General features: G+C 29.1%; 1 protein-coding gene and 2 long non-coding RNA genes across 5 annotated transcripts in view; 2 read left to right on the top strand and 1 right to left on the bottom strand.

Moving 5' to 3' along the window:
* Msh6 (DNA mismatch repair protein Msh6) overlaps window positions 1-6,845 on the bottom strand; it is a 202,780-nt gene extending 195,935 nt beyond the window's left edge. Inside the window, exons 1-2 of one of the 3 annotated variants that reach the window (XR_015430286.1) lie at window positions 6,496-6,832; window positions 1,892-1,950 (exon numbers count right to left, since the gene is read on the bottom strand). Coding sequence is in view for 1 of the 3 variants with exons in the window: in XM_087154646.1 (XP_087010772.1) it covers window positions 1,892-1,950; window positions 6,496-6,754 (318 nt within the window). In the remaining 2 variants the exon portion in view is untranslated. Of the gene's footprint in view, window positions 1-1,861; window positions 1,951-6,495 lie in introns of all 3 variants that reach the window. The other 2 variants (XM_087154646.1, XM_087154647.1) reach the window with 2 other exon arrangements.
* Window positions 6,846-8,209: 1,364 nt separating this feature from the next.
* LOC147801857 (uncharacterized) lies at window positions 8,210-11,059 on the top strand. Its single transcript, XR_015430439.1, has 3 exons — window positions 8,210-8,257; window positions 8,796-8,937; window positions 10,955-11,059. It is a non-coding gene; the product is annotated as an uncharacterized LOC147801857 (long non-coding RNA).
* A 5,331-nt stretch (window positions 11,060-16,390) lies between these two features.
* On the top strand, window positions 16,391-21,088 carry LOC147801856 (uncharacterized). Its single transcript, XR_015430393.1, has 2 exons — window positions 16,391-16,763; window positions 20,725-21,088. It is a non-coding gene; the product is annotated as an uncharacterized LOC147801856 (long non-coding RNA).
* Window positions 21,089-23,450: the final 2,362 nt, after the last annotated feature.

Here is a 23,450-nt window from a genome sequence, read left to right as displayed (position 1 = left end):
GAGGATCCCACTGATCTAAAATTTAACCTGAACATCGGCCAAGAGACAGCCACTGAGTAGGGTCATGTTTCAAAATTTTATGCCTTTCAACATCATGAAGATGTTGAAAGAATTTTAATTTTTCTTTTTGCTTAGAATTAAATTCCAGATCGTAAAACATATCAATTATTGCCTGGTCAAGGGGAAAATTCATTGTTATTTGTAGAAATGGATTTCAGTACAGGTAAATTAAGATGATGAAAAGGGCATCCAATAATAATCAATCCATTTTGAGCATCTTTCAAAAATTCTTGTGCACCATTATTGTCACCAATCATTACAGGTGTATTATTAGCACCAAAGGAAACACATTTCTGAAAGGGAATATCTAGAGTGCTAAACTTATCCAATACGCTGTTTACAATATTAACCCCAGTACAGTCATCTTTAATAATAGTAAATGCTAAAACACAACTTTGAGATTTTTTGAATTGATTAATCAAAAAATGTTACATTTAATGAATGGAGTTATGAGTCAGAGACATTTGTCCTATTAATTGCAATTGAAAAGGCAGCGTTTTTCAATTGACTTTTGCAGTTCATTGGCCATCTCATTTACTAAAGCAGAGCTCTTAGTTCTGCCACTATAATTCTTTGCTATATCAGAATCAGGAAACATAAAAAAGTTTTTCAGCATAATCGGCTGCACTGATTATTCTATCATTCTATTACTGGGAAGAAAAAAAACTCAAACCTATAACATAGGAACAGTGAATTACTTCTTTTTCAAAATGGGATATGAATAACAAGGCAGTGATTTTAAGGGAAGGTGATCTATTTTTGACAAAAAGGGCACATTTATCAGGTACCAAGGGCAAACAACCCTTCTAGAAACAGTAAAGGAGAACACTGATTTAATTTTATAATGGTTAAAAATGTTTTGAATTTTGCAATGTTCAAATTCTTACACTATTTTAAACTATGTAATTATAAATGACAAAATACAAAAGCGGTCATATAGTTTCTGGTAAATAAAACTTCAAAAAAGCTGTATTCTTAAACCTTCATTTTTGAGGAACAATTTAATTGTTTTATTAAAATTGTCACTTAAAACTATCAAAAATTATTTTCATCTGAAATTATCTTTAGATTAACAAATTTTATAATTATCGGCAAAAAATTTTCAATGTAGATTGATTAGTGTTTTAGAAGTCACCTCTTTAAATGATCTCCCCCATAACCATAAAGTTCTAACAAAAACGTTTCTGTTATGTGTTTGCTATGACGTGGACATTTTAACATTTTTATAATCAACAAGGAAGTTACTTGCAATATTTAGTTACGGATTTACTTGTTATATTATACATGCAACCACGGAAATATTTTCATGTTACATTTTTGAAATGTAACAGTTACATTTGGTCCTCTTTGCATTGAGATATTAAATAAATTAATGCTTTGGTTATCACTAGGGTTATGCAATTTATAACTATAGCAAACTACATCTCTTTGCTTAATATATAAAATTATGTCAAATATTTTACTTAGAGCTTAACTGCATATTCTTTAACAGATGTTATTAATTTGTAAACACAAGGTTGTTGTTAATTTACGTCGCACTAGAGCTGCACAATGGGCTATTGGCGACGGTCTGGGAAACATCCCGGAGGATGATCCGAAGACAAGCCATCACAATTTTGATCCTCTGCGGAGGGGATGGCACCCCCGCTTTGATAAGCACAAGGAGAAATCATTATATACCATATCCTTAGCTCAGACAATTTATTTAATCTGGTACTTTAAACATAAATAATGAAAAAAAAAATTTTTTATTTTAATTCACATAAAATAAGCATTAATAACATTTTTAAAAGTAACTTACTGTTTATATTATGTGAATTACAAATATTACCTCTGACTTATCCTCTCCAATTTCCAATGATTCTTGAGAGGTAACAACAGGAATTTTACCTAAAAAAAAATCACAAAAACATTTGTAATGAAAAGTCAAATTTACAAGCAATTGTAACTAGTAAATGCGAAAAAACTTCTGGAATTGATAGCTTACACTTCAATTAATCCACGTGAATTGTGAGTCCATGCAATAAAATCTTATATTTTATTTTGATTGGACATAAGGACTCCACAACATAGAAAAAAGTAAATTTTGGTCAAAAACTAACAAAGCAAAGGATTGTTTAAATATGATAATTGATTTGGAGCATGTTTAAATATGATAATTGATTTGGAGCATGTTTAAATATGATAATTGATTTGGAGCATTTCTTTAATGAATATTTCACATTACGTTCATCACAAATTAGTTTATAATTTATTTCAGAAGTTCCACAAAACAATGACAAAAAATACTATTAAAGAAAAAGCTAATGAACAAAGGATGTGTGTCATTTAGATTCCAGTTCATATTTACAATTGACTAAATTTTAGAAACACAACCCCAAACCAAAGAAGAGGTATCAAACAGATTTTAAACCATTCTTAAAAGTTTGAATTTTTCATCTCTGCTGATTTCATCAAAAAATATCGTTCTGACATTGAAAACAAGACTAAGCTCTTCGATAAATGTGTAAATAGTATATATAGGTGAAAAATTTCTACTTGCCAGATGCCACTGGCAACAAAATGTATAGGGCCAGAAAGAAAGTAAGAAAGCTTGACTCTAGTCTGAGAGTTACAGAGCTTGACACTAGGGCTGCAATTGACAGATGGTATTCATGATCCAGGGGTGATTGTGAGCCCAACTCAAAAATCCTGAAAATTTCTTGAGTAAAATCATTAATGACACATTTCAAAAGATTAATATCTTAATAAATTTAAGTATTAATAAATTTTATCTTGCATAATTTAAATGAATAATTTTGTATAAGCTTACTTTTATCTCTAATCACATTTATTATTCTACCAGAAAAAATATTTACAAATGAAAGAGATGCAAAGTATAAATTCTAGTTCTAGGATATACAAGAATTTTTATTTATAAATGTGATCGATGATTTCTTGAGACTTTTGGATCGTGAATAGCAACAAAAAAAAAAAGGATTTTTTCCAGAGCACAATCACCTCTGATGATCTTAATTTTCTATTACATTTCTTATTTTAATAACTTTTATTTAAATGGCTAATAAATAAACAAATTGAAGTTATTTGTGTTGTATAACAAAAAATATATTTTTTTCGTGTTAGACAGTAAGTTAATATGGCATAGAAAATTAAAACTTAAAAAATGCATATTTTGATATTTAAATGAGGACTAAGTATTCCATCTTTTTTATGCCTTATTTGTTAAAAGTACATTTTTAATTTAGCTACAAGGTTCAAAAACAGTCAAGAAATCAGCTAATATAATTTTAGTTAAAGAAAGCACAGAAATAATTATAAGTTGTTTCAAATGAATGCTTATTAATCATCCTATTGCTTGACCTTAGCTTAGAATTTTATCCAGATATTTTAAACAAGATGCTAATGAATACTTAATAAAATGTTATTTATCACCATAAAAATTTCTGTCTAAAGACTTTTTTTAAAAAGTTTTGAAGCTTTATTCTTGGAGGTTCATTCCACGAAATTAACACCTCATGGAGGAATCTGTAGAACTGAACATTCTGATTGTGTTATCAATCAATTGAATTAAGTGAAAAAATATTAAATAATAAACTATCATATTAATACACAAGAATAACATCTATAAAATTTAAAGAGAAAAAAATACTCTGTTTCTAACAGGGTTCGCCAAGTGGGCCCACTTTGAAAAAGCCCGCCCGGGCGGGTTTTTTCAAAACGCCCGGTGGTTCCCAAGTGGGTTTTTTCAAAAAAAAACTTTTTTTTTTACTAAATAGGTAGAATTTATTGCTAGCTTTTACTATAAAAAATTGCACAAAAGTTAATAATCACAACTGACTGTTGACACCACTAATTATTAACTGTTAACTTTGCAAAAAATAGCCAATAGAAAAATATGTAATTGCAAATTTTCTTGGCTAGCTTTGTTTTTAAATAGAATTTTTTGAAATTTTCGTTTGTTGCAAGATAATACGCTAAGAGAGCGCAAGATAATTCACATAAGTACCCCTGCTAAACAGTTCCCGTACCCCTAGGGTAGGGGTGCACAACGTGCGGCCCGCGGGCCAAATGCGGCCCTTCGGCTACTGAAGTGCGGCCCGCGAGAGCTTCTAAACACAATTAAAAGAAAATTTAAAAAATGGCAATTTTTAATCGCACTTTTAAGTCATCACGTTTTGACACAATCAATTTTAAGATTCTTTAGTAAATGTACGTTTAACGCGCTTTCTTGAAGCCGAATTTATCGTAAATATAAATGATTTTTTTTAAACAGTTATTTCCGCTTTTCTACGTAATTTTGAAATAAGGCTAATCGAGAACGATTTTGAAAATGTCGAAAAGCGAAACAGAGAACATAAAAATCAATCTTAATTTTTGAAAATTTTTCTTAAAGCTGAACATCTCAGTTTTTCAATTACCAGAAAAAGCCAAGAAAAAAGAATTAAGTCAACAGAAATGCTATTAAAAATTACTGAGTTATAATGAAAACGTCTGAAAAAAGTTTTCTTTTATTTAAAGAAAATAAAAAGATAGAAAAAATGTTCTTAATGTAGTTCAAAAATGTAGTTAAGTGAAAATCTTATGCCGAAAATCTCAATTTAAATTTTTCTCATTGCCATAATTTTAGAAGAAAAAAAATTGCTATAAAATAAATTTTATTTGTAACTTTATTTTTTAAAAAAATGCTGAGTCATAATAAGAATGCCTAAAAAAAGAAAAACAGAAAAAACAAATTTTTCTCAGTTCCTGAAACAAAACTTTAATACTGAAAATCACTCTTTTCTATATAAGTAATATCTATAAAAATTCAGAAATAAAAAAAACTTAGAAAAATACATTTCTAAAAAATATTCTGCCAAATACTCGTTACATCCCTCCTAATTTTAAATGCAATGTTATTGCAACTTGAGAAATTCATAAAATGGCGGAAAACGTGAATTTTTAAACTGCTCACTGTTTGTAGTTTAGATTTCAATGTTTTGTTGTTTAAGTGAACTTTTTCGATAAAAAAAAGGAAAATGTTTACGATATAAAAAATCTAATAATTAATAAAATAAAATAATAAGGTACATTACAAAATAAGCATTGAATTTTATTTTGAACTATCTCTGTTTTGTTTTTATTTTAGGCTTTTGTTTAAAGCCTATAAATTTTCTTCAATTAAAATATTTAATTTGAATTTATATTACTTAATTACGACTAAACTTTTTCCTACTTTCCTTCAGTGAGAATTGCAGTTTTTTTTAATTTATTAGAATTTGATTCTAAAATGAGTTTTCATATTACATGATATAAAAAAAAAATTTTCTTTTCTTCAATGTTTATTTATTTTGATAAATCTATTGTTCATATGATAGCAATAGCAAGATTTTTTATTGATAAAAAAATGGAACTATAATGTTTAAATAAACATTATTACGTTTGTCATTAACAAGTCTAAATACATGTGCGGCCCTTCGTTAGCCAACCTGCTGTGCAAGTGGCCCTTCACTCAAAAAGGTTGTGCACTCCTACCCTAGGGGAACGTGTACCACACTTTGGGAAACATTGGTTTAATGGAATAAGCGAAAATTATAATTCAGAAACAAGAACAGTAAAAAAAAAATATTTTTATTGATTACATTTCCAAGAAGGAACAATTTGAAGAGCTGAGTGGGTAAGGAAGGAGCAATTAATTAGGAGCATGCTTTCACTTTCCTTAAATAACTTATATGGAATATGCTTATTATTATATTTATTAAATTAAAAATTATTTTCATTTTAAATTAGATAAAATAAGTAACAGCCTGATAAAAAAAGACATAGAATATTTCCTTGTGACAATGAAGCCAAATTATTTAGTGCTTCAAATAAAGAAGATATGAAATATGTTTTTAAATGTATAATTAAAGAAATAAAAAATTTGAAAGCCTATTCGTTTTTAGTTCTCTTAGAATTTTTAGAAATCTCATTAACTTTAAGAAGTCTCACTGTGTTTCTGGAAAAAGTTGAGAACTCCTCAATTTTTTTTCTGTAACGAAAACCCTGGTATAGTTTGTAATAAAAGCAAATAGTATTAATTAAATTAATTTATTCATCAAACTATTCATTTCGCTTCGTATTCCACAGAAGTATTTTTGTAAATTTCATTAACTGTTTAAAAGAGGAATTAAGAAGGCACATAACAAGTTCTACAACTGCACAATTACTATTACTTTAAGCTGTTGATCAAACCTGTAAAATGACGAACTACAAAATGCTGATATTTTTTATTTGAAAACTGGCTTTTAACTTTTTTAAAAATTTAACAGCATAAGAGCCAGTAAAAAGTTTTTATTCTTCCTTTAATCAAACTAAAGAACAGTTAAATTCGTGAATTTAATAACATAAAACAACAATCTAGTCCCGTGTTTTTATAGAAATAAAACACAAACTACCTTTTTTATAAATACTAACCTTCATTTGACTTCACTCCATTCTTATAAAGATGAACTGACGAAGATAGACAATTTTTTCCTGTACTCATTGATGTTTTACTTAAAGTCTTTTTATGCGATCGCCTAGGACTTGCATCTGGTTCACCAATACTAGCACGTTTAGGAACATCATTCACAAATTTCATGGTTGAGGAACATTCGTTAGATGAAGAACCTTGTTTGGTCGGGACAGAGGGACTTTTACTAAAAAAATCCAAAATTGTTTTAGACTTTTTCATTTTAAAAAGAGAATTGCCTGCTGAATAAAATTTGTTTTCAATTAATCCGCGCAGTGAAATGATGATGATGATGATTGACGATCAGTTTTGTAGCTTTTTGCAGTTTGTAGCTTATAGCTCGCTTAAAGTAAAAGGTTATTTTCTTGCATACAACGTAACAGGCCCTATTCGCGATCGCAACGAACTATAGGGGGCGTTGTTGTATGAGACGCTTACCTGCGATTTCTATATGAACCGTCATTCAGTTACTCTGGAGACGTCGTTAATGTAGCGTGTAGCATTGCAACGTTCCTTCTTTAATGTGGCTTATTAAATTTAAAAAAGAAAAATGCTTGATCTTCTTTCTTGTACAACCGAAAACAAAATGGTATCTCTTTTTATTAGAGAAGGAACATCCAAAACACATCGGAAAAATATTTGTACATTAACAGAAAAAAATATGTATATTCTTATAAGAGTTAAAACCTAATGCCCGAGAAATAGTATTACTAAATTTAATGATATAACATGAAAGGCCCATTTAAACTTTACATTCTATAGTTTTAAGAATCATATTAGTTCAAAAATTAAAATGAACAAAAAGTATACATAAGCCTCATAATTTTATGAAATTTAATTTTGTGAACAACGTTTTTTGACAACAATTTTTATCAAAAAATTTCAAGTTTCAATAAAAATCATTATTTAGAAATTAAGAAACGTAAAATAAAGAATGCTGACGAAACAAAAACAAACAAAAAAAGACAATTCTTTTTTGTCGCCATTTTTAGTGCTACGAATATTCGTCTTTGGGATTTGCCAAAAACAAAACAAGATGCAATTTTATTTTTTCAGGAGGGAAATATTTTACCGAAAAAACGAAAATGTACCAATTCCCACAACATAAAACTTTATCTTGGTAAACGTACGTTTTGGAAATGTTCCCTTATGAAAATTTAAGGTATATTTAAGATTGATGTGAGGTATTTTTGAGGTATTAAGGTTGTTTTGAGGTATATTTGAGGTATATTTAAGGTTGCAGAGAAAACAGCAATAAAAATTATACCTCGTAAAGGTTATAATTAAGGTGTACGAGGCTGATTTATATATACTTCAGCTTGTTTTGAGGTTGTTTAAAATTCACTTCAAATCATCCAGACTGATAAGATGATTTTTAAGGTATACGAGGTTGTTTCTCTTACACTTGTAACAAAAGAGGTATTTATGAGGTATAAAAAAATCAACCTTATTTCAACTAACGAGAGTGAGGTAATTACGAGGTATAAAAAATATACCTTTTTTCTACTAACGATATTGAGGTATTTATGAGGTATAAAAAAATATACCTAATTTCAACTAAAGAGAGTGAGGTATTTATTGAGGTGTTGAAGTCATTTTATTTATACCTAAGCTTGTTTTAAGGTTGCTTAAAGTACACTTCATATTAACTAACTCACTTCCCAGAGTTCCATGCGAGCGGCAAATGGCGTGTGTGTTGACAATCGAAAGTCTATTCGAAATTCGGTAAGTGTGCTTGACATTTATTAATTTAGTTTTATCACTTTTAATCAAATATGCTTCAATTTTGAAACTTAAATTTTATTATTTTTGTTTTAACGACGCGTCCTGATCTTAAATAATTTAAGTTGGAGGATATTCTTAGAGGCTATCGTTGTAGGCTTAGCAATAAGAGAGAATAACCGAAATATTTCTCGTCACTGTTTTGGGTAACATTACTGGTGAATCGTTACAGCAGGTTATGCACAGTATATTTTATTGTTTGTAGTTCAGTCAAATAGAACTATTCTTTTTATTTTGCTTAAATGTATATGTTTTAACGTAGCAGTATGCACGCTGATTAATTGAGAAAAATGTTCACAATTTCTCTTATAAATAAATCATTGAAAATTGAAAGATTTTTAAAATAGCAATTTTGCTTTGAAATTCTACTATAGCTGTATGCTTATCGTTTGATATTTGTTGCAAAGTTTATATTATTGTTATATATATATATATATATATATATATATATATATATATATATATATATATATATATACAGAGCTTATCCACAGTTCCCTGATATTACTGAGATGGCCTAGGCTGTAAATAGCACATGCGCGGCGGCGCAGAAGAAGAGACAAGCAAGCTACTGCTCAGCCTTCCCCTAGGATATAGTTCTGAATTTATACCTAAAAGAAAAAGTAATCTCTCCTAATAAACTACAGAATTTATGTAATTGTTGATAACAATAGTTTGCTAGATATTTGATAGTTGAAAACTAGTAACTGTACTAGCTCACTTCTTCATGTTTCATCACAAAACTGCTATTTTCACTACATGTTATTTTCTCGCATTTTACCCACGTTAAGTATTTACTAAGCAGATTGTTATTACTTATTAGAATATTGGGCAGAATGAAGTTAAATCCGATTTCAAGTTTATATGACAATTTGTTTCAAGGTTATGAGCTTTTTCATGCAGCTGTTTATGGTTCACTATTTCAAAAATGTGCGAATTTCGGAAATCTTAAATATTTTAGAAATAAGTCAGTATAGTATGCAATTTTAATCCTGAATTAAATAAAATCAATTGCAAATAAAAACATTTATAGTTCAAAGTAATATGCATTATTTAGAGTTTCATCCTATGGGATGTGTATTTATATTTAAACAAGTGTTTGTAACAACTAACTATTAGTTTTATTCTGCTCGGTATTATAAGTTATATAGGAGATATTATACTCAACTTATTTTAAAAGTATTATTTCAAATCATTCTCTCTTAGACATTTTCCTGACATAAAATTACTCACAACTTTAAAATAAATGCTCCTTATCAGCTTGTAATTTGTTCTATTCGATTGAGTGTAAAAAAAGAATAAAAATTGGTACATAACTTTAAAATTTTAATTTATTAAACGATTGTAGATTCTTGATTACATTGATTAAAAATTATTAAAATAACTATTTTTTAAGAAACTCTGATGAGACTAACAATAACATAAGTCCTTTTCAGAATCAGCGTCAAAAATTTAAAAAAAAAGCTGCTAGTTTCATGAAGTCTGACAAAAAGTTGAAAATTATAGACTAGGTTTATTGAGTTTAAAGATTTTTAAAAAAGAAAGGGCAGGAAATCTAATTATTAAACTTACAAGTACCATAATGTTACAGATGTATAGAAAAATAAAAAGTGTTAAAATTGCATAATAAGATTGGAATTAAACAGGGTGTTTATAAAGTCCCGGACCCATTTTGATGTTTAATAACTCATAAAATAATAAAGATAGATTAAAATTAATAACATTAATGGTTAGATAGACTCAAAAAGTTTCATGACCCTTGTCAATGAATTTCCACGTGTGCCCCCTTCGTCGCACGGAGAATATCAAGTCGATAGTCAATTTCACGAGAGGTAGCTTTCTTTTTTACAGAAAAGGCAATCTCATCAGTCGTATACTTAGACACGTTGGAAAACTTCGTATTTCCACAACTAGAAGAGCTTCAGCCACATGTCTTTTTGCAACAAGATGGTGCACCACCTCATTGGGGTATCATCGTTCGTAGTTCTTTGAATGACCATTTTACAGGCAGATGGATTGGGCGAGGAGGTCCAATTCCTTGGCCACCCAGATCACCTGATATAACGCCGCTGGACTTTTTTCTTTGGGGATTTATAAAGGACAATGTTTGCAGGAGGATCGTGTCGAACATTGATGGCCTAAAAGCCAGAATTACAACCTCAATAGCCTCTGTGGATGCCGACATGCTTGCCGCTACCTGGCGTGAAATTGACTATCGACTTGATATTCTCCGTGCGACGAAGGGGGCACACGCGGAAGTTCATTGACAAGGTTCATGAAAATTTTTGAGTCTATCTAACCATTTATGTTATTAATTTTAATCTATCTTTATTATTTTATGAGTTATTAAACATCAAAATGGGTCCGAGACTTTATAAACACCCTGTATATTTGAATTTCTGTAAATTTTGTTAATGGTAATACTGTCTTCAGTGTATTTTATTTTGTGGCTGTGATACATGTCATGCTTTTTAGCTACGAGGATTGAATAGAAATGGCAGAAGATATTTATCTGAAAAGGAAAATTAATTTCATCCAGTTAATTTAAATGATAAAAAAAATGCTTTCTAATATTTTAAGACCTGCCACTATTATTGTAAATATGACTTTCTTACTAATTTATATTTTTTTTCCTCTTAGGTTCCAATAATTACAAGTTTCAACATGTAGACGGAAACAGTATTTAAAATAATTTTGTTGGTTTGTAAAAAGAGTGAAATTTTAGTTTTAAATAAAAGTACTTTGAATTTCAGCTGACTAATTATTTAAATTTGTAGTTTTATAGCTTTAAAAAATCAAGCACCTTAGACAACTATCTTCTAAAAATACGAGTATGAGTTCCCATAAATAATTTTTACTAACTGTAGAATTTGGATAAGTGTTATTTTAAAATGATTTAAATCAATCTATTAAATTTATAGAAGAATTATGCATTTGAAACTTTCTTTTATAGCTTAACAAAACAAGCAATTACTGCCGAAGGTCTAATATTAAAAATTTCAGGTTGATAAATGATCTCTACTAGTGAAAAAAATATAATGATATACATTATTCTTCATGTAATATAAATAATATCTTTATATATATTATATTTTTTATATAGTGAGTCTAAAAATTAACAAACTAGGTGGTCCGTATCACACCTCACCTTCGTAAGTGCTAAAAAAACAGATTTAAGTTGAGCTACATAAACCTGAAGTGTAAAATGTCGCATCTTTGGCTGATAAATTAATACTTCTAAAAATAGGAAAATATATACTTGAAGTTACGTAATAATAACTTAAGGTAGAACATGGAACACATGGCGCTAATAAAAAATAACCTTTCCAAATGTTGAAAATACACTTCAGGTTGATTTATAACAACCAGAAGTGTAAAATGGCCCACCTTAGGTTGAAAAATATATACCTCAACAAGCATAAAATTATGTACCTGAGGTTGAAAAATAATTACCTGAGGTAGAACAAAATACATTTGAGGCTGATTTATAACAACCAGAAGTGTAAAACGACACACCACAGGTTGATAAATATATACCTCTACAAGCATAGAATTATAAACCTGAGGTGGAAAAACAATTACCTGAAGTCGAACAAAATACACCTGAGGCTGATTTATAATAACCTGAAGTGTAAAATGACGCACCTTAGGTTGTTGAAAAAACACTTCCACAAGTGTAAAAAAATATACTTCAGGCTGATAAGTAATAACCTAAGGTTGAAAATGAAACACCTCAAAGTAGTAAATATCTACCTCTCCCCAGATGTAAAATTAAACACCTCAACTTGAAACATATATACCTCTGGAGGTATATTTAAGGTATATTTGAGGTGGGTTTTGAGGTATTCATTTGCACCCTTTTCATCCTCAACGACGTATTTAAATAACAACCTCCTTTATACCTTTAAAATATACCTCGTTTATACCTCATTTATACCTCGATTTTTTCATAAGGGTTATTTCATTTGGAATCTTATTCATCAGAGTTCATTTGGCGATATGATTGTTTTGAATCTATGCTAAACTCTATATCGGCTCATTTTCCACCGAAATCCGATTAACTATTTTGATTTTAAATAAAGTGTTTTATTTTATGAATTGTCGCAACAATTTTAAGTGTAGATTAGCGGCTCTTAAAAACCGCCAAATCTGTAGCGGCGGTGGCGTTAATACGTTAGTACCGAATTTTTATTCCATACTTTTCTGAATCATATTACTTCAAACATTGGAATATACAAGAAGTATACATAAACACATAATGTTATACCATTTAATTTTTCAAAAAAAGTATTTTGAGAACAATTTTTATCAAAAAATTATAAACTAAAAAACGGAAAATAAAGAATTCTTAGGATAAAAAAACGATTTTAAGAATTCTTTACATTGAAATAAAAACTTTCATATTGTTTCTTTTTTTATTATTCTTATAGTTCTTAATCAGACGTAAAAACCCATTCTGTAGTGTAGAGAACCATCATCAAATGAAAAAAAAATATTTACAAGCAAATTTTTTATTGTAAAAATCATTGCACTTACCTGATTTATGATTCCCGGAGAATTCCAAAATGATAAGTTCCTTGTTTGAAAACTTTATTCTCAAATAATAGATACATAGTTTATACCTTCATTACTTTTAGATAACATACTACACAGCAAAATTTTATAATTGATATGAATTTGAATATGTAGCTAAAAACAGAATAGCTGAATTCTAGTTGAACTTATTCTTTCAAAATTAAAAAAAAACTTACCAAGAAAACGATTTAAATTAATTAAGAATCAGCAGAAATGGCACTATTTCAAGTAACTTGGATAATTTTTTATTGTTGTTTTCCGAATTATATGGATACAGAAATATATACTATTCTATAACTATTACAATTCTGTATGTTCTGAATTCATATTTATTCACTGGAATGACGAAAGCAATGTTGACTTCACTTTAATTCGTAATGAATTGAAGACAGAAGAAATGCATTTTACCTTAATACACACATCTGTAACAGTATCCGAAATCGGAAGTCATCAGTTGCAAGTTTGTTGATAATAGAAATTAAAAATTATTGAAGAATTTTTCTTCAAATGTTTGGCGTGTTCTGTTCCTGAAAGATTTACTAATATTCTGGAGATTTTTTTCAAGTTCTTCGGCCTTTTCCTTAGGGAAATTTTGTTTAATATTTGTTGCTAAAAAATGGCGTCTGATTCAGTCAATGACTTTGATGGAACTAAATGAAAACGTGATAAATTAATGTCCGATATTTACAGGCTCCCGCTAGACGGCGCACTCGAGCGTTGCGATCGCGAATTGACACTCGTGTTGAAAGCTACGTGGGCTAAATTTTCACTTGTTACGTAGCCCATTGTCTTTATAAACATTTACTATATATGCTTTATAAACCAATTGTGTTGACGTAAAAATATTCATGATTTATATTATAAAAATAATATTATTTAATATCCGTCGTTGAACAGCTGATTATGATTTATAACTCAATTTTGGAGATATAAAAATATTTATGGATTTACGTTGTAAAAAAATTCAGAATGTCGACTCGCATGAGGCGATTATCAACCATTTAAATTTTACATTGAACTATGAAATTTTATGTACAACATTGACCAAATTTGTACTTTGAAAAACAGATTAGAAGTAAGATTAGTAGTAGATAAAGTAGAGTAGAATATGAGATTGTAACAAATCTGTCCAACATCCCGAGTTAGGAATATTCATGTTGGGCCAACATAGAATATCCAACAAAGTATGATGGTTTTTTATATAGTTTTTACTTAAGTAACCTAAGATGCAGGTTTAAAATTCCAAATCAATTAACGGAACCATTTTCAACAGAGAGAGGCCTGCGTCAAGCTGATCCCTCGCCTGTCTACTCTTTAATCTAGTTCTGGAGAAATGTATCAGAGATAGTGGATTAGACCGAAAGGACACCCTTTGGAATAGATCGGTTCAATTACTGGCATATGCCGATGACATCGAATTCATAAGAAGGTCAGAGAGAGCTGTGAGAGAAGCCGTTCTCCCAGAAAGCATGTAACCTTACGACAACCTTGTGTTTTAACTTTATTTTCATTGTCACGAAAAGGTTTGCAGTAAAAACCTTTTTTCAATGACGTAAAAATATTGCAATTTCCTACCTTTCCTCCTTAAAGGAAAAGTAAATGATTTTTAAATCTTTTCTAAAAAATATTGTTATTTCGGTTAAAAAACAAGCAAATTGTAAACCTTATTTTTTGCATTTTTGTTTGCTGTCATGATTAGTTTAGCAGAAATATTAAGCGAAAACCTTTTTCAAAGGAAACGAAATAAAGCAAATATTAACCTTTTCAGCGAAAATATTAATAAATAATACGAAAATATTTTGCAAAGGACCTCATTTAAGGGAAAGCAAATAAACGAACATAAGACCATGTTTTTGGATTGTTTTTTAAGGTCTGCGAAAGTACAATACGAAAACTTTCTTTTAAAGGTTTCTCGACACAAGTATAAGTAATAGTTCTTTTTTAGAAACTTTTCATTCAAACAATCTCATTAAAAAATAAATAAAATTTAAAATTTTTTTTATCTGGAGTTTAAAATTGACTCTTCAATATTTTTTTACAAATTTTACTTTTTTCTCGAATTTGGCTTTAGGGGTCCTATGCGTTGCGGCTCCTTTAAAATGTCTGGCCTTCTCTCGTTCATTTTACCTTATTGCAAACCTAGTTATGGTATAGCAATAAAATATCCGCGAAGATAAATTTTATTTAAAATATTTAAATACAGAAAAAATTCGCCCAACTGTCTCTTGTGAGCTAGAGGGTCATCGATATTAAGACTCCACGATTTATGACTAACGAGGAGTGATGGTGAAAATAAAATCAGCATTGTGAACTAACCGCCTTTATTTCCTAGACAGGCTGGTAGTCGCTCTAAAGCTGGGAGGATTCAAAACCTAGACTCGCAGTTTTTTTCATCATATCTTTGGAGTGAATTTAGGAACATTTTGTTCACAGAACTCGATGTATAGTGTGCATAATATGAGACAGATCACCCTGAATAGATTTTGATCTAATGATTGAATTTTCACGTTTTATAACTCAATCTTAATTTTTCGAAGGGGTAATCTCATTAATTAGTGCAGGCGATTATTTAAGTTACGAAATTAAACACAAAAATTTGTTTTCTCTGAATAAACATACCTTTTTTCCGACGGATTCAGATTTTGAACCCCCAAAATATAGGGGGTAGCCACAATCTGGGGAATATTGTCCCTATAGTTTGATCATGAGGGCGATCCAAAGTTTGGATGCCTCTATCTTAATTTTATATTTTGCATATTTCGCCATATGTAGAGACCTTTTTAAGCGAGTTAAAAAAATTTTGAACATAATTTTAAAATTCGTTTATCCAAAGATAATTACATGCAGAATATAAACTTTAGTAGATATTTTTTACTATTACGTTATTAAATAATTGCTGGAAATTTTTGAATTATAAGGCATACAACTTTTTATAAAATTTTTATGTTTGCAATTTTACATGGCAAAATCGAGCTAAATCTATCGAATTGTTCCTGTATATATTTAAAATTCGATTTCTCAGAAACTATTCAACCGACTATGCTCAAATTTTGCATATTTTCAGGTGAAATTACATATTTTAAAAGGATGTAAAACTTTTATACCTCCTAATTTAAATTTTGTCACTGCTGTAAAAGATTTTCTCAAAAAAGTTTATAAGTTAGCAGGAAATTCCTGAATTTTGAACCATTCCTGAAATTTTGCAGCAGTTTTTGCGTGTCAAGAATTTTTTCGTTACATTATCGGCAAAACACTGTTGAAAATAAAAAAAAATGTAAAAGGAACTAATATAAAGAAAAATAAGTCTTTCTAAAGGGGGGGGGGGAGGCTAAAAGTCTGTTTAATTAAATTTTAATTAAGTCGTTCAAAAAATCGGAAGATAGTATTTTAAATCTGTTCTCTTTCTCTTAACGTCTTATTTGAATTATCAAACAAATATACGTCTAAAATACATAAAATTAAAATGGAAAAGCAATAAATAAAATTTTAAACGAAGTTCTTTTAAAAACTAGAAAAACTTCTATTAGCCTTATTGTACCGAAACTTTGAGGCAATGCTTAATGTTCAAACTTCGATATTCTTATTCAATTAAAAATGGTAATAAAAATAAAAGAAAATGAAAAAAAAAATGTCTTTAAATTTAACTTTTGAAAATTATTGTAAACCCCTGATTCTTCTCACTCTCAAAATGTTGTCTTAAAATCTGCTGCTTACGTCATGCGCAAATTTGCACTAATATTACGGCTACTGATCATTTACAATCTTGGAGTTTAACTTGCTTGATTTAGGTTTGAAATTCAAGTTTCTTAATGATATTCTGCTTTATTCTTCCAAGATCCAAGTTTAAGATGTTTCCCTTTAGTTGATATAAGAAGTAGGTACACTGTTTAATTGCATTTCATTTGTCTTATTAAGTATTTAATTTACGCATTGTTATTTGTTTTTTTAAGATTATCAATTAATATTAACTTAAGAATTTAAAACTTAAATTTATGCTTGGAACGGCCTTACCCAAAGGATATTAAATGGTTATTATGCTTCCTTCTTAAATTCAGTAAGTTTCAAGTAAGCACTGAAACTATAATTTAAATTTAATTATCAATACTTTCATTTATTACTGTTATTACTATTTTACCTTAATTTTTTTTTTGATGTATGAGTTGCCGATAGATTCAAGTAAATAGCATTGACAATACATTTATCGTTATTATAAAAAATGGAAATTAGCACTAACGTTAGTTAGATTTACATTAATACCAAACTATAGCCCAACAAATAAAAATAATATTTCAGAAATTGAAGATTTGTCCACATCAAAAAGTTTTATGAGGCTCCAGACTACTTATCAGGATTTTAAAATAGAAACTGTGTATTACTATAATTTGAATCTGATTTTTTCCAAACGTAGCATTTATAATATTTTCTTAACCCACTTTCGAGTGTATCCATGGCAAGAGGATTGTATTTGTAATTTCGGTAACTTTCCGATTAGCTTAAGCACTTTTAATATCAAGACAGGATAATATATGTTTTATTCGTTTTCTAATCACCATAAGTAAAATTGATTGCTTATAGGAATAATTGTGATTCATTTTGAAATTGGAATTCATTTGAGAAATTTGATCTCTATAATTGATCAAAAATCGTCGAATGCTGTCAAGTTTCGAATAATAGCCATTAAAATTTTTGTGACCGGTACTAGGACACCCTGGTTCAGTTTGTATTAGGCGATAGTTCGGGTTCAACATGTAAAATAACGTGATCGATTGTGCTAATTGATGGATCACTACCACAAAATTTTCGGAACTTGAATGTAGTTTATCTATTGATTCGACTTCATATTTATGTATGGTGCGAAACAAAATTACTCGTCTTAAATAACTTTCAATCTAATACGTAAATGGTTTACGTCTTGAGTCTCAATTTTTTTTTTTGTTCGAGGACATAATCTTGTACATGCTAATTAATTTATACAAACGATATTTTAAGTTACAAAACCAGATGAAAAAAAAAACGATTTTTTTTCTCCGATGGATTTGAATTTTTGATCCTAAAAATATGGAAGGTAGTCAATATTTTAAAAGTTTTACAGCCTGAAAATATTGCCAAAGTTGTTTAGGCAGGAGAGCGATTGAATGTTTGGATCTCTTAATGTTAACAAAGCTTTTTGAGTATTTCGCTATATTTGAAGAGCTTTTTTAAGCGAATCATGAAGTTTTTGCACACTATTATAATATTCGTTTATCCAAAGATAATTCTATGCAAAAAATGACTTTAAATAAATATTATTTTTTATTTTATTTACTAATTGTCGAAAACACTTTGCAATGCAAAATATAGAAATTTTTTTCCACAATCAAATTCTAAAAAAAAGCTATTTATAGAAAATTCGATTTCTGAAGAATTCTTCAGAAATCGATTTCAATTGATTTCATTCAAATTTTAAATTTTTGATTTGCTTTAAAAGTTATACAATACGAAATTTGCAAAAAGGAATTTTAACATTAAGTGATTCAAACTTTCCACCGCTCTCCTTCATAAACTGTTGATACCATATTTTGCAGATGGCAGGTGCTTCTCCTGTTCTAGGGTCTAGGAACTGAATCCCTCATAAAGTTAGACATTCAAACCAATAAGATCGATTAGTAGTATGTACATTAAAATCCGATCAATAGATAAAATATTTTCAGGATTTTCCCTTTTTTGTGCCCTGTTTATACATAAGTGCATACATCGTTATTACATAGCGCATGAATATATGCGTACATATATTGAACATATATAAATTGTGTATATACGTACAAACGTACGGGCGTGCAAATATACCCACATTTACATAGATACATATATACATTATATATTCATATAAAGTATGTGTGTATCTACATATATGTGAATTAACGTACAGAAGATTATGCATACTTATATGTACTACTTAAAGTATATATACGTATGCACGATACACAAAAAATAAATGGACCATTCTAAATAAGTTTTCATCTAATGATCGTATCTTCACATTCAAGGACTCAATCTTAAAGGTTCGAGAGGATGACATATATGCTAATTACTTAGTGCCCACGATATTTTAAGTTACGAAATCAGACACAAAAACATACTTTCTCTGAACAAACATGCCTTTTTTATGGTGTTTCTTGGGTTTTTGACTCTCAAATTATAGGGGTGGCCGTAATCTGGAAAAAAATAGTCCCAATAGTTATAGTCAGAAGAGCGGTTCAAAGTTTGTACCCCTTAATGTTAATATTTTTTACGTATGAGACCACATCTTGAGAGCATCTTAAATGAATTGAAAATTTTTTTGCACTCAATTAAAAAATTCGTTTGTCCAAAGCTAATTCCATGCAAAATATACATTTTAGTCAAAATAATATTTTTTTATTATTTTATTCAATGATAGTCTAGAAAATTTTGAATTTAGGTTAAACAATTTTAAATGGCAAAGCGCAACATTTGAACGAAATCAATCGAATAGCTCTTGAAAATGTAACTTTTTCAAAATTCAATTTTTCAGGAACTATTCGATCCATTCTACTCAAATGTTGTATTTTGCGATTTAAAATTTCCTTCTTTAAAATGTCATAAAAAATTCTATACTTTAATAATCCAAAATTTTTTGGCTATTATAAAATAAAATTTGAAAAAAGTAAATATTTACTAAAAGTTATATTTTGCAAAGAATTATCTTTGGATAAACAAAATTTATGTTTGTATGCAAAATTATTTTAATTCGTTTCAAAAGTTCTCAAGACATGGTGAAATACTCAAAAAGTCAAATTAACATTAAAGAGTCTAAGCTTTGGACTCAGACCTCACTATTGGGACGATTTATTTCAGATTGCGAATACCCGTTGGACGGCTCTTTTAACCAACCTATTATTAGGATCATATTTCCCAGAGTGCGGCTACGCCCTATATTTTGTGGGACAGAAATGTGCATCCGTCGAGAAAAGGTATGTTTTTCAGAGAAGGTACGTTTTATTTTTGTCTAATTTAATAACATAAAATATGGTTTGCATTAATTAATTAACATATTTGAGATCCTTTGAACCCTTAAGATTGAGTTCAAGAACGTAAATATCCGATCATTGGATCATCTCGCAGTAGAGTGAACTTTAAGACACGGTTCCCAGTAGAACACCGAAGTCAAGGATCACTGGCTACGGTCAGTGTGTGGATGGGTGATCACTTTGATCAACCTACAAAGGAACCAAAGGTGTGCGGTATCTATCCTAATTAAACTTTTCAACCATTAGGATCTCGATTTCACTCGCATGTCGTCAAGCAGGAGATCCATCCCCTCTGCAGAGGATCAAAATTGTGTTGACATGTCTTCATACCATCCTCAGGAATGTTTCCCAACTCTACACCAATAGCCCATTGTTCATCGTTAGTGCGACATAGACCAACAAAAACAACCGATCATTAGATCAAAAAATTTTCAGAGTGGTCTGCTTTTTGTTTTCAACAAATTTATTCATTCCACGTTCATATGACATACAATGTACTCACGTGTGCATGTACTATATGCATTTAGTGTCTAATAACAATGTTATTCATACAACGATATTTAAAGTGACCACATAAATATAATTATATACTGCGTGTGTATGCATGTATTTTTACTTATACGTGTGTATGCATGCATTTTTATTTATACGTGTATATGCACCTGTATACAAATAATGTATGCATGCATTCCTGTAGGTACAATATACGTTTGTGTCTATGTACGTACATACAATTCATGTGTATATGCATAAAATTTCATTCAATATACGCAAGTATGCTCACAAAAATTTCCTCTTATTTTTCAGAGAAAGGAGAATATCTGACGAGGAAGTAATTTATATTAATGAGGATTGTTTCGCTAATTCCTTCATGTTAAATATGTTGTATATTCACTGGTGGTTATTATACCTATAATATCATTTGTTTATGTATTGACGAAATAGTTGATTTAATTATGGTGTATCTGTTTTGTATTATTCACTAATGGTTATTATACAGATAATATTTTTATATAACAAAATACCTAATATAATTATGGCATGTCTGATTTGTACTAATACACTTGTCATATACTAATTGTTATGATAATCATAATATTTATTTGTTGTTGTGTGTTAAAAAAATATGTTTGGAGCTTCTACATTCATTAAACGATTTCCTTTAAAAAAATATTTTGTTATCATTAAGTTTCCTACATTTATCATATCATACATATTAAGTAAGAGATAAATAATCAGTTGAATTTATTTATTTTGACAAAAGAAGATATTTCATGTTAATTTTCTTTGATATACAAAGAACTGAACATTTTTGCACTCATTAAAACTTCTCACACCGCATAAATTTCCGAATAAGAAAGACGAAAATATACAGACCCTCTTTAAGTATTACATATGTTCTATTTATTTTGTGTTTTCATTAATCAAATCGTCAAATAAAAAAAATTTCATATTAAACGATATTTTAACTTGTAAATCTCTAAGTTCTTACAGCAAAGTAAGTCAGACTGATAAAAAATGACTGTTTTCCCCAAAATAATCAAGCAAAATAGATGGAAAGGAGAATTTTTCTCGGATTGAGAAGCTATAAGAAGTAAAATATAAAACGAATAATGAAACGCGCCGTCACACAATCGTGGGAAAGATGACATCACGTTCGGAATGACGTTTTAGCTGACGTACACTAGCAATAGTATTAAATTGCATTGTCAATGACAAGGTAGATTTTAGCTGAGCATACGAAGCGCTGCAAACGGAAACTTTATAATTATGTAGATTTAGGATGATTTTCATCTTAGAACTAGCGTTATTCAAGGTTTTTATTTTCACTTGAAAACCCTAAGACAACCTCATTTTAAGGTTGTTAGGTAGAAGGTTGTTTTCCAAGGTTTTGGATTAGGGTAATGTGCGTAGAATAGAGCAGATTGTCGCAGACCTCGTTTTAAGGTTAGAAGGTTTACATGTAAACCGTGTAAAAACCCTTTTTAGGTTTACATGAAAAGTTTTTCGTTGGGTGAAAAAAACCTTATATTGCTATCTGGGTTTCAGTCATATTTCAAAAACTTTTATATTTTGTTAATTGCATAAATTTCAGTGATGAATAACTATTTCTTAGCTCTAATTAACTGCAAATAAAAGTAAATTTGCAAATAATGGAAGTGAGAAGCTGTTGAAAAATTTTACCTTTACAGGTGCAAAAAAATGCTGTCATTCTGTATTTTATAATAAAAATTAAAATGCTTAATATATTTTCACTCGTTTTGAATTTGATACAATTAAAAAGGTATGAAATAGATATAACATAAAAACACAATTTTCTGACAGTTTTTCCCTGTCGTCAGTGCACTTTTATTGGCTGGAAAAAATCACGTGGTAGGATCCACTTTTTCCTCACTCATATCCAGATTGTTATCAGCATAAAAAGTAAAACTTATTGTTTTTTTCTATAAATATGTTTGTATCCCTAATTTAAAAAGGTATTTCTCTACTGCTATTATTTTTAATTCGAAAGTTTAAAACTAAGAGAATCAATTTTTTTATTTTATTATAATAACTTAATTCTGTGCTACATTTTAAAATAAAGTTTCTTAAAAAGGTGTCTAATCTTATTAAGCGTTTTATCATTATTTTTGTGCAAACATAATTGCATATTGTTACAAATTACAGTTATAGAGATTCGTTAAATGATTTAGAACTTAATGATCAGCTTCATGCACAATGTGGTGCAAGCAGAAATGGTATTTAACATATCCACCCATTTAGTTAGCGAAAGTATTAAATTACCGTTGTGAACTCAAATTTGTTTGAACAATATAAATGTTAGCTTAAGAAAGGATTATTTGAAGAAATTACTCCTATTCACCAATAGATCTAAATGTTTATAATACTAATAGATAATATTTGAACATGGAAGTGGAGGCACAAGTGTAAGCAAACTGAATTTCTTTTAGTACGTATATGCAAATGAATAATTTTAACTTTAGAATAAAAACTGTTGTCAAGAAGTAACAATTTTTGCTAAGTAATCATCGGGGGTTGGTGAGCGGCAGCGAAAGGGGGAATGAGCCCTCTTCTGTTTTACAAAAATTGTGCGTCAAAGAACGCAATCTGGGCCTCAATTCTCAAGAGTAATGAAGGAAAACAAATGTATCAGATAAAAGCACTTATTCTTGTTAGTAGGGAGAATTTTACTGTAGTTTTACAATTGTTTAAATTAGATGTTTCACCAAGACTAAGAAAAGTTCTTTAAAAAGTGTACATATTGACAGGCATAAAATGTTTCTAAATATTTGTCTAATAGTGTCTCAACTATAAACTGAATTCGGTTCTGATGAAATCTACATTTGCTTTGATAACTATCGGTAAAGTATTCAGAGAAGAGTTCAACTAACAGCGTAATATTTTCCTAACGCAAATTTTAAATAAAATCTCAAGATAAATTTGTAAACATCATTAATATCTATCATTAATAGTGGTAATTTAAAACTGAATAACTTAGTCTGGAATAAAAAGAAATTCTTATGTATAACAAA

This window comes from Parasteatoda tepidariorum, chromosome 11, assembly GCF_982258835.1.
Source record: "Parasteatoda tepidariorum strain Cologne lab strain chromosome 11, Ptep-v5.0, whole genome shotgun sequence".
Taxonomy (NCBI): domain Eukaryota; kingdom Metazoa; phylum Arthropoda; class Arachnida; order Araneae; family Theridiidae; genus Parasteatoda; species Parasteatoda tepidariorum.
Note: the sequence above shows the minus strand (reverse complement) of the source record. Positions and strands in the feature narration are given on the sequence as shown.